This window comes from Rutidosis leptorrhynchoides, chromosome 10 (genome assembly GCF_046630445.1).
Source record: "Rutidosis leptorrhynchoides isolate AG116_Rl617_1_P2 chromosome 10, CSIRO_AGI_Rlap_v1, whole genome shotgun sequence".
NCBI lineage: Eukaryota > Viridiplantae > Streptophyta > Magnoliopsida > Asterales > Asteraceae > Rutidosis > Rutidosis leptorrhynchoides.
The window spans coordinates 285,110,813-285,122,500 of record NC_092342.1 but is presented as its reverse complement, the minus strand read 5'-3'; the positions used below and the strand labels follow the sequence as shown (position 1 = coordinate 285,122,500).

General features: G+C 36.8%; 2 protein-coding genes across 2 annotated transcripts; both read right to left on the bottom strand.

Moving 5' to 3' along the window:
- Positions 1 to 2,266: 2,266 nt before the first annotated feature.
- Positions 2,267 to 2,743, bottom strand: LOC139871110 (luminal-binding protein 3-like). The gene is made up of 2 exons (XM_071858849.1): positions 2,438 to 2,743; positions 2,267 to 2,341 (listed from the first exon to the last, which is right to left on the bottom strand). Exons 1-2 carry the CDS (start codon positions 2,741 to 2,743, stop codon positions 2,267 to 2,269), a joined length of 381 nt encoding a protein of 126 aa, XP_071714950.1.
- Positions 2,744 to 8,329: 5,586 nt separating this feature from the next.
- Positions 8,330 to 9,010, bottom strand: LOC139871109 (secreted RxLR effector protein 161-like). The gene has a single exon (XM_071858848.1). It carries the CDS (start codon positions 9,008 to 9,010, stop codon positions 8,330 to 8,332), a length of 681 nt encoding a protein of 226 aa, XP_071714949.1.
- Between the last annotated feature and the right edge of the window lie 2,678 nt (positions 9,011 to 11,688).

Below are 11,688 nucleotides of genomic sequence, written 5' to 3'. Positions count from 1 at the left end.
TAGTGGTGGACAAAAGATAATGTATATAGGCTTGATTAAAAGGGCTTAAATGAGACGGGCCTTAACGATACAATGCAAAACTAACGATCCAGAATAGAGTTTAGTGTATTTATACATACTATATTTTCCGAATACTTATATTGAGGAAAATAATTAAAAACTAAAAATAATACGGTCATATTATCTCTGTCCCAATTTAATGCTGTAGTAATTAGACAAAAATTACACCATCTAAGAAATGGAACTATAATTTCTAGTACTTTTCTTTCCACTTTATTATTTGACCCTTTAGATTTTACATACATATTTGTTTTACATACGTAAAGTAAGGGTATTATAGAACTCAGTCTCATTATTCTTATATATTAATGAAAGTGCAATCGAAATATTTACTCTACCACAATGGAAATATGCTCTTAAACATTCTCAAAGCAGCCCCAAGAGATGCACGAGCCGTGCACTAAAGCAGTGACCTAACGAGATATCTCCAAATTTCAAATAAAAACCATGATGAAAGATATTAATTAGTCACTACTTTAAGTTTAAAAGAGATTAAAATCGTCTTTTACTACCCGTGTGGGACGATTTGTTACATGCTCTAGCCCTACTTTTTAAAACCCAAAACCCCCACAGCGGTAATTTTTGGAAATTTTCAAACACCTTTGCCTTCAACCACCTTACTCCGCCACACACCTCCGCTCAACCTCCTTCTCCATCTAACCTTCCTTAAGCCAATCTTCACTCTCACAACATCCTCCCCGTATCACTCTAACCTTATCCGATTACCTCCACTCCAAAAATCTCCACTCCCTCTCATGTGACTTATCTCCGTCGGGCTTTTCTAGGTCAGAAAAAGATATTCCGACAACCTCCGACGCTTCAGGATGCACCATCTTCATCGGTAGCTTGTGTGTGTGTTTTGATAAGGGTGCTCTTCAAGACGCTTTTAGCCAATTTGGTTTCATTGCCGAATTAAAATCATGGCCCGATCGACGATATGCTTTCTTAAAATATGAGACATTAACATCTCATTTTTTATTTTATTAATTTTTAATTTAGAGTTTTTGAGTTGCTGGGTTGTGATGAGGAAGAAGAAAAAGGACAATGAAAAAGAAAACGTAAAAAGATATTTTTACCCATGACGTGCAACTCACATGGCTGATTTAACGAAGAAAATATACAAACGCCAATTGGAGGGACGGGCCGTGAATTAAATGAAACAACGAGGACTTGAGATGAAAAAAAGAAAGTTTAAGGACTGAGAATAAAATATCATTCTAGCCACATGGACGAGCCATGTAATTTTGTCATTTTAAAGTAAAGTCTCATTTTTTTTTTTTTTGAACGACAATTTTTGTATCAGCGGATCATTAATTTCACCGACCCTCGTTATTTCCACGTAACACACACATTCAGGTGGAAACCCGAATCCGGTCGTCAGTATCCGGGAACACATCAATACGGGCAGTGTCCGGATAGAGGTCCGTGAACGAATCTGGTAAAACCTCCCGGCCAGGCTTAATGAGACACCTTCTCTCACGAAGAGATTTAATTTGGTGAACATTACGTGAACTTGAGAATTAATTATGTGTGCAAAGATTCGAACCCGCATCTTCGCGTCAACGCACTGCACCACATTCACAATTTCTCCTTTTCTTTCTTATTTCCTTTCTTTCAGAGAAGTAGAAAACAATGGTTGCTAAAAGGGAGATAATATTTTCAATATGGATTTTGATAAATCTACTTAAATTTACTAACTTATCCTTAATGATGCCTTTGTATAAATCTCTTACTAGTATCTACCGAAGGGTATTTCTAGAACATTACACATTTTTGTTCTGGATCTATCAAAATAAGAACTTGCTAAAATCATCTTCCTTTTCGTGCATCATTTATAATTTTAAATGCAGTTTTTAAATTGAATAAATTACAGCTAACAATCCAATGAACATCCCTGAAGAATCAACTCCACTAACTGTTCTTGATGCCTCCAGCTATCCTCTTCGTGATCTAGACTCAATCGACTTCCCATCGAGCGTAATTGAAATCGATTTGACCGAAAAGCGATTAAATAATTTTAGATTCACGTATGTTTATTTATTTATTTTGTATTATTTAATGTTGTTATTAGGGGGCTCATTGTGAAGAATGTCCATTGAGCTTATGAGAATAGTGTATACACTATACATAACTAGTGATTTGGGTTAAACTCGAGTAAACTATGTGAGTTTAGTCATTGCTAAAATTAGTAAACCAAATCAACTCTTTAGATGACATAACAGAAACTTGATGAACCAGAAGGCAACAAAACCAAAATTTTCAAGATACAAAATCCATAAAGCTAATGCATACGTCATACCAAAAATAAATAAAAAAAGCCTAAATGTTTTCAAACTTTAATGACCATAATCTAAAGCTAAATCAATAGTTTGCAAACAAACTTTAGGTGATCCTTCTTGAGTTCAAGCTCAGACAAAGGTGCATCATGGTTGTCCTTAAGCCACTTCGTTGTATCAACAATCGTGTTCTCCATATCCTTCAACATCTCAGCGGACACCTTCATCCTAACATTGCCATCATTGATCTTATTACTCATCTCGTATAAGTAATCTTCTAATTTTTTACAAGCATTCGATTTCTTCTTGAATTCTTTGTCTTCATACTCCTCGGCCTCTCTTATCATCTTCTCAATCCCGTCTTTAGAGAGGCTTCTTCGTTCATTGTCGATTGTAATTTTCTCCATCTTACCAGTAGCTTCTATCCCAGCAGTCACTGTTGAGTAGTGAAGAGTTTGCTCAAAGTCTTCAAGTGGGAGATTGTTGAATGTGTGAAGAATTTGATCAAAGGAACAAGGCTTGACTTGGTGAACAAGTCGTAGAGATCTTGACTTGGTGAACAAGTAGTAGAGAGCTTAACTTGGTGAACAAGTTGTAGGGAGCTTGACTTGGTGAGCAAGTCGTAGAGATCTTGTTGCCTTAATTAAATCTTCTAGTAGGAATGGAGTATGGAGCAAGTAATAGATATTTATGGAATGTCTTTTGCTTGAAGGACAGATGTAACTTGGTGGACAAGTTTAACTATTCCTATAAATTGTAACCCCTAACCTCATTGTCATGTATGCACAAAATTAATAGTAGAAAATCTCTGGTTTGCGCCCGTGGAGTAAACCCTTCTCCGCGTTTTGGAGTTGGGATATAACCACGTTAAATACCCGTGTCGTTTATGCATCTTTTTATTTATCGTTCTTGCTTTAGCTAAATCGTTTGTCGTTGTGGGTTTGGTGATTTGCATGAATCACCGGTCTTGTTATGGCCTACCGAATTCCTAACAAGTGGTATCAGAGCTTTAAGGTTCGAAGACGGGCGCGATGGCGATTTGAAAGCAATATATTCGATATGTTTGATGATTCGGGTGTTCATCAAGGTTAGATTAAACGACAGGGTTGTGTCTCTTGCAACTTGTGTTGAGATATCGAAGATTTGTTGCTGAAGACAAAGAAGAGATTTTCAGGAAGATCCGGGTATCGGATCTTAGTTATCATTCCTTGCGGTCCCATTCGAGGGAATGATGAACTTTTCAAAATTCGAATTCTACTGCACAGCTGGAGAAGAAAAATTACTGCAGGTTCGTTAGCCGTTGGATCGGCTTGAAGTTTTTAATGAAGGTGCTGGAGCAATAGATCTAGTAGCTGTAAAAATTTGAGGAAGATCGAACCGTTAGATCTCGAGATATAATTTTTCGAAGCTGCTGCCGTTCAGGTTTAACCTATTTTGTTTCGGAGCTGTTAGAGGATAAAAATTACTACGGGTTCGTTAACTGTCGGATCGCCTTGAAAATTTTACTGTAGATGTTAGACTCGTAGATCTAGTCGTGATCAAAATTTGGCAGTGATCGGACAGTTAGATCTTGAGTTATATTTTTTCGAAGTTGCAGTCGTTCGGGTTTTGGAGCTGCTGTAAGAGAAAATTCATAGAGGTTTCGTCTACCGTTGGATCGATGTGAAACTTGGTTTGTAGGTTACAGAGTTACTGATCTAAGTGTGGTAAGACTTTGGTGATGATCGGACCGTTGGATCTTGAGATACGATTTTTTTAATGTTGCGGCAGTTTTACGAGAGAGAGTTCCGGTTTTTTGATAAAGCGAGTGGCGAGACGTTTTGTTTTGCGAATCTTCGGGCGATAAAGGCTGGATTTTCAGAGATGTAGGTTTGTTAAGGGAGCCAAAATATATTCTGGATGTGATGGATGGCGTTGTGGGCACACCTCTCTACGCGCGTGTGTTCCCTTGGTAACCTTGAGTTGATCCTGAAGTCTTGTATCGAAATCACTTGTCCGCACACAGACAGTTTGAGAGTTCCATTTGGCGGCGGTAAAGGTTGGGTCCGAACTATCGTTGGAAGGGAGGCCCATATGGATTTGGGTTTGAGGGGAGGTTTGTTTTGGGTACAAACCATAGTCATACATCAGGATACGGGGAAGAAACAATTGTGTGCACAGGATTTGGTTTCTCTCGGGTTTTTTGGGGCGGCCAAGTAATAAACAGGGTGACATTCGTTTGAAAATCGACAGTGGGAGTTATCGTGAATGTATGATACTCGTGAGTTGTAGTCTGGATGTGTGGATAGCGCAAAGTGACATTTGCAGCATGTCGACGGTTGGCTTAACCCCTTGGTTGGCACACGCGGTTGTGCACCCTCAGTGGATGAGTTGATCTTAGAGCCTTGTACCGTAAGTAGACTTGATGTGGTCCCATTCTAGTTGTGTTCCGAGGTTGCGGCAGGTACTAAAGAAGGTTGGATCTTTACTATCATTGGAGAGAAGGCCTAGTTGAACTTAGGTTTGAGGGGAGGTTTGATGGATTGCAAATCAAAGTCCAACATCAGATTATTGAATGGGTCGACTAATGTATTTAGCCGAATATTCTATAGTATATGGATTATTTGGGCAGGGTTAGAGCTTTTCTCACTAAAGAAATTGGTTTGAAGTTGTCGGAAAGGACGTATTCGACTGTGGCTCGGGTTTGGTTGACATTGGTACAACAGAGCGAGCGGTTTTCTTCGGGTTGAACAATTAGGAATCTTTAGGTGATGGTAGAAGTGGATGATCTTGTAAGTCCTGGAACTTGAGCTTTCTAGAGGGTGTCGGGAATTCGATGGGAGTTTGGTAACCGACAGGAAGTACTGAGCTAGTGGGAGTTTGAAGACTAATGGGAGTTATGGAGACGATTATGCAACGTGTGTCTCTTGTATTCACATGATTAGTGCGTAAACACTAGGGTACTTGGATGCTGCAAGTATACCCTCGAATGGCAAAGAGATTTGCAACTGACCATGGTATGAACCATATTCTTCTCGGGTAGCCGCAATTTATTCTTACTTGTACAGTGGGAGCGTGCTTGGGAATGAAAAGATGTGTTTGTGAAATTCATAGCTATGAGGTGGGTCAGAATACCAGTGAGAAATCGGAAAGTTGAAAAGTTAGTAGATTTCGAGGTTGTGACTGCGTTCTCACTGGAGCCTTGATGAAGAGTCTACGAGGGCGTCTATTGGATTTTCTGATTACTGGGAAGGAAAGTCATAGATAGACGGTGAAATCCTGTACGAGGGTGATCATTGACATGTGTGTTCGGGATTGGGCATGTCTAGAGTGACCGGTGAGGCGGTGTAGTCTCATGAAGAATCCTATAATTGAAGAGTTGCATACTTCAATTGATCTTCTTGTGTAAGAATATGGTGATGCAAGAAACTGAGATGGCCCAAGTTAGTAACTGGAGATCGGGTTGAAGCTTAGCGGTTTTGATGTCGAAAGACTTCCTTCCCTCAGGTGTGGAAGAGCGGCGTGAACCTGATGTTTGATTCCGGTGGTATCAAAAGTCGTAGCTGAGAGGAGATCGGGAGTTGCTCTGGGTATTTGAACAACAATGACAATTGAGGTGGTTATTGATTTCTGGTTTAGACAAGTAGTGTTGAAGACGTTGTATCGAAAGTCTACTCATTCGACATATGTGATAAGTGTGCGTGTCCCAAATGGAGTTTGGCGGTATAATGGAGGTTTGACGTTCTTGGTCAGAAATGGAGATTGATGTTCGGGTTTGTTCAAAATCTTCAAGTGGGAGATTGTTGAATAGTGAAGAGTTTGCTCAAAGTCTTCAAGTGGGAGATTGTTGAATTTGTGAAGAATTTGATCAAAGGAACAAGGCTTGACTTGGTGAACAAGTCGTAGAGAGCTTGACTTGGTGAACATGTCCTAGAGAGCTTAACTTGGTGAACAAGTTGTAGGGAGCTTGACTTGGTGAGCAAGTCGTAGAGATCTTGTTGCCTTAATTAAATCTTCTAGTAGGAATGGAGTATGGAGCAAGTAATAGATATTTATGGAATGTCTTTTGCTTGAAGGACAGATGTAACTTGGTGGACAAGTTTAACTATTCCTATAAATTGTAACCCCTAGCCTCATAGTAATGTGTGCGCAAAATTAATAGTAGAAAATCTCTGGTTTACGCCCGTGGAGTAAACCCTTCTCCGCGTTTTGGAGTTGGGATATAACCACGTTAAATACCCGTGTCGTTTATGCATCTTTTTATTTATCGTTCTTGCTTTAGCTAAATCGTTTGTCATTGTGGGTTTGGTGATTTGCATGAATCACCGGTCTTGTTAGGGCCTACCGAATTCCTAACAGTCACAGTAAGGATACCATTAGCATCTATCTCAAAGTATACATTAACATTAGACACTTCTTTAGGAGCAAGTGGTATTCCTTCAATTCTTAACTTGCCCAAAAAGTGGTTATCTGTAGATTTAGATCTTTCGCCTTGATATATTTCAAAAGTTATGGCAATTTGGTTGTCAAAAGATGTACCGTAATGCCGTAAAAAAAAGATGTGCCGTAATTGTTGAAATTTAGTTTGTTTCTAGACATATCAGAAACGAGCAGCGGAAACGAGTAGGATCGACGTTTAGATCACCGGTCGGGAAAGCGATCACCAAAGGAAGACTTTCAAGTTTCACGGCCTAAGTTCCTTCGATGGTTTGCAATGTTCCACTTGAACAAATATACTCACAAACTCTCAAAATTCTTGTGTGTGTTTTTCTCTGGCTTAGGGTGTATTTTAAACAATGAGATGGAGACAATGTTGAATTTAATTATTGTAACTTTCTACAATGATGGAGACACTTTTAGAATAGGTTACAACCACTCCCACTCAAATTGAATTTAATTCAACCATTCCCACTCAAAAGGTTTGTGGTTGAAAGCGACAATTAATTTCCAACATCTCCCACTCGCACACAAACAATTTTTTGATATACTCATATATCTTGAAAAAACATACCGTGTTGTACGCAAACCATTCATACTGGGAACTAGGCTGTGAGACCGGCATACTTTGAGAGCTCAATTGTTATACATCTGTTAGGAATATATAGCATCTCAATAAACTTGGAAAGAGTAGATTTAGTATGCAATATCCTAGACCATTAATCACATTAGTAACTCGCATGATCTCAGTTTTACTCATAAAACCTTTTTGTATTCACAATTATCATTTTTCACTAATACTTGTCACTAAGACAAAAGATAATTGGTCGACCGGTGAATACAAGTTAATGTGAACTTCAAATGATCTTCCCTTCTCTTAGAATCCATTGGCCTTAGCTCAACTTTCTTTTCCAAGAACGTTCAGCCAGGTTGAATCACTCATAACCCTTAAGCAACGCCTTAAGATAGCAAACATAAAACTAAGCTTCAAGAGACAAGAAAAAGTCATAAGGACATTAAATTGAGGTTACTAATACCTCAAGGGACTCATATAACATAGAAGTAGAGATCGTTTCTTCTATTTCCCTTATGGTCATCTTGATCACATGTGGTATGAATCACATGCTACAACATTTCTCCTTTCACAATGGAGGTATATCTTTAAATTAATGTTGCACAGATGATAGTTCAAACATACTCAATGTTTAAAACTTGAGTTCACTTATCTACTCATAAAACTCTTAAGAACTCACATCTGGATACTCATGACAGATAAGGTGAATTGTGAAAATTCACATAATATTTGTACACTTACAAATGTGGCGTCTAATTTTCTCAATCTTGAGCTCTCACTTGTCACTAAAACAATATGCTTAATATACACCACTTATCCATTTGTTACATAAAATGGAATTGATTACCCATGTGAGTGGGCTAATCTTGTATCTGTCCGACATACTTTTCTCGATTCGCAACACAAAGAGCGAATAATAAAACAAGGATTAAAAAAAAAGAAACTCATTGCATTGGATATAAACTAAAAACTTTTAAGTACATTTATTAAAGTAGTACATTTATCACAATCTACGCAATCCTTGAGACTTAACATGTTTAACAAATGCATCTCTAGGTATGGGTTTTGTCATAGGATCTGCTACCATATTATGCGTAGATATGTACTCCATACTTACTTCCTTTCTTGCAATCTTGTCCTTCACATAATTGTACTTTATGTCAATGTGCTTTGTTTTACAATGGAACTTGGGGTCTTTTGAATATGCAATGGCCGCCTCATTATCAGAGTATATCAATGCTCGATCAATGGTATTGCCAACAACCCCCAAACTACTCAAAAATCGTTTAAGCCACACAGCTTCTTGTACAGCAGCTGAAAATGCCACAAATTCAGCTTCCATTGTAGACAATGCTATACATGATTGTTTCTTGCTACTCCAAGATATAGCACCTTTGTTTAACAGAAAAACAAAGCCAGAGGTGGATTTTCTTTCATCCATATCTCTTCCCCAATCAGCATCAGTATAGCCTCTCATTTGCAGATCATTTCCTTCGTAGCACAAAGAGTAATGACTAGTACCCTTAAGATACCTAAGTATCCTTTTCACGGCTTTCCAATGGGTTAAACCTGGATTGGATTGGTATCGACTTACCATGCCAACAACAAAGCAGATATCCGGTCTCGTGCACATCATAACATACATGAGACTTCTAACCTCACTAGCATAAGGAACATTTTTCATTTTCTGTATCTCTTATGGAGTTTACGGACACTCTCTCATGCTCAAAGTATCACCAATAGCCATAGGAGTGTCTATGGGGTTACATTTATGCATGTTAAAACGTTCAAGAATCTTGTTGATATAAGTCTCTTGCGAAAGAGCCAACAACTTCCTTGAGCGATCCCTTAAAATCTTAACTCCAAGGATATATTAAGCTTCACCCATATCCTTCATTTCAAAGTTAGATGATAACCATCTTTTAACTTTGAAAACATACTCCTTGTCATTTCTAGCAATCAATATATCATCAACATATAATGACAATATGACTAATTTTCCTTTAGACCTTTTGGTGTAAACAAAATTATCTTCATTGACCGCATTGAAGCCATGTGACGTGATCACATTGTGAAAATGTTGATAGTGCTCCAAATGAACATATATTTAGTAGCAATATCCTTCCGATATGTAAAGTTTTCTGTTGCAATTGTTCTATTTTCAAGTAATATTCGTTTAATTAAATAAGTGCGAAGACAAAAGGTGAAAACGAAGATTCGAAGACAAAACCGTCCAAAAAGCTCAAATGTACAAGATACAATCCAAGTGGTTCAATTTATTGATAAGAAACATCTAAAAATGACAAGAGTACAAGTTGCGGAACGCAAAGTACAAGATATTAAATTATACGAAAGGACGTTCAAAAATCCGGAACCAGGACCTGAGCCAACTATCAACGCCTGACGCAACGGACCAAAAATTATGAGTCAACTATGCACAAGAATATAATATAATATTTAAATAATTATATAAATTATTTATATATTATATATATTTAAATAAAACATCGACAAGCAAATGGCCAAAAATTGGTGAGCTGGATTCCTGACCTCCGCACTCGCGGAGCTGTGAAGGCTTAAACCTCCACGATCGCGGAGCACACCAGGATCAAAATTTCCTATAAAAGGCACGAGCTTGCTGCCGAGTTCAATACCCCATATCCAATCTCTCCCTCTATATAATTAATATATATAATATTTATATATATAATATAAATTAGTTTAGTTTTATATTAGATTAGTTTAGTTAATGTAACGGTTATTTACGGGTTTTAAAGCCGGAACTCTGTCCGTGTAACACTACGTGATAAATAATCAATGAAAGTTATGTTCTCCTTTTTAAATTAATATTTCATAGCTAAGTTATTATTATGCTTATTTAAAACGAAGTAATCATGATGTTGGTCTAATTACTAAAATTGGGTAATTGGGCTTTGTACCATAATTGGGGTTTGGACAAAAGAACGACACTTGTGAAAATTAGACTATGGGCTATTAATGGGCTTTATATTTGTTTAACTAAATGATAGTTTGTTAATTTTAATATAAAGATTTACAATTGGACGTACCTATAAATAACCATATACACTCGATCGGACACGATGGGCGGGATATTTATATGTACGAATAATCTTTCATTTAACCGGACACGGGAATGGATTAATAGTTAATAGATTTATTAAAACAGGGGTGAATTATGTACAAGGACACTTGGCGTAATTGTTAACAAAGTATTAAAACCTTGGATTACACGCAGTCGATATCCTGGTGTAATTGTTAAACAAAGTATTAAGACCTTGTTACAGTTTAAGTCCCCAATTAGTTGGAATATTTGACTTCGGATATAAGGATAATTTGACGAGGACACTCGCACTTTATATTTATGACTGATGGACTGTTATGGACAAAAACCAGACGGGCATATTAAATAATCCAGGATAAAGGACAATTAACCCATGAGAATAAACTAAAATCAACACGTCAAACATCATGATTATGGAAGTTTAAATAAGCATAATTCCTTTATTTTCATATTTAATTGCACTTCTAATTATTGCACTTTTATTTATTGTAATTTTATTTAATTGCACTTTTAATTATCATACTTTTTAATTATCGCACTTTTATTTATCGCAATTTCATTATCGTTATTTACTTTACGCTTTAAATTAAGTTGTATTTATTTTTAATATTTTACATTAGATTTTAACTGCGACTAAAAGTTTTAAAATCGACAAACCGGTCATTAAACGGTAAAAACCCCCTTTTATAATAATAATACTACTTATATATATTTTTGTATTTTTACAAATATAGTTTTTAAATATATAGCGTTAAGCTTGTTTAAAAGATTCCCTGTGGAACGAACCGGACTTACTAAAAACTACACTACTCTACGATTAGGTACACTGCTTATAGTGTTGTAGCAAGGTTTATGTATATCCCACTCTATAAATAAATAATTAAAAACTTGTGTAATTTGTATCGCTTTTCGTATCAAAAATATATAGTATTTCACGTACACCTCGCACGACATCAAGTATTTTTGGCGCCGCTGCCGGGGAATAGGCGAAATGCTATATTTTTTATTTTTAATATATATTTGTGTAAATATTTTTATATATAATTTTTAGAAAAACAATATAAAATTTAAAAAAAAAAAAATTGAGAACCTGTCGAATGAAACTAGCACCTCATTTGAATTTTCACCCTCCGCGACTCGTGGAGTTCGCCTGGCACGTGGCACCGCACTCGCGGAGCCGTCTGACACGAGCTTGGTCCAGCAATTAATACGATTTAGGTTTTAATTAATTATTATTATTATTATTAAACCTAATTAGGTTTTATATATAATATTATTTA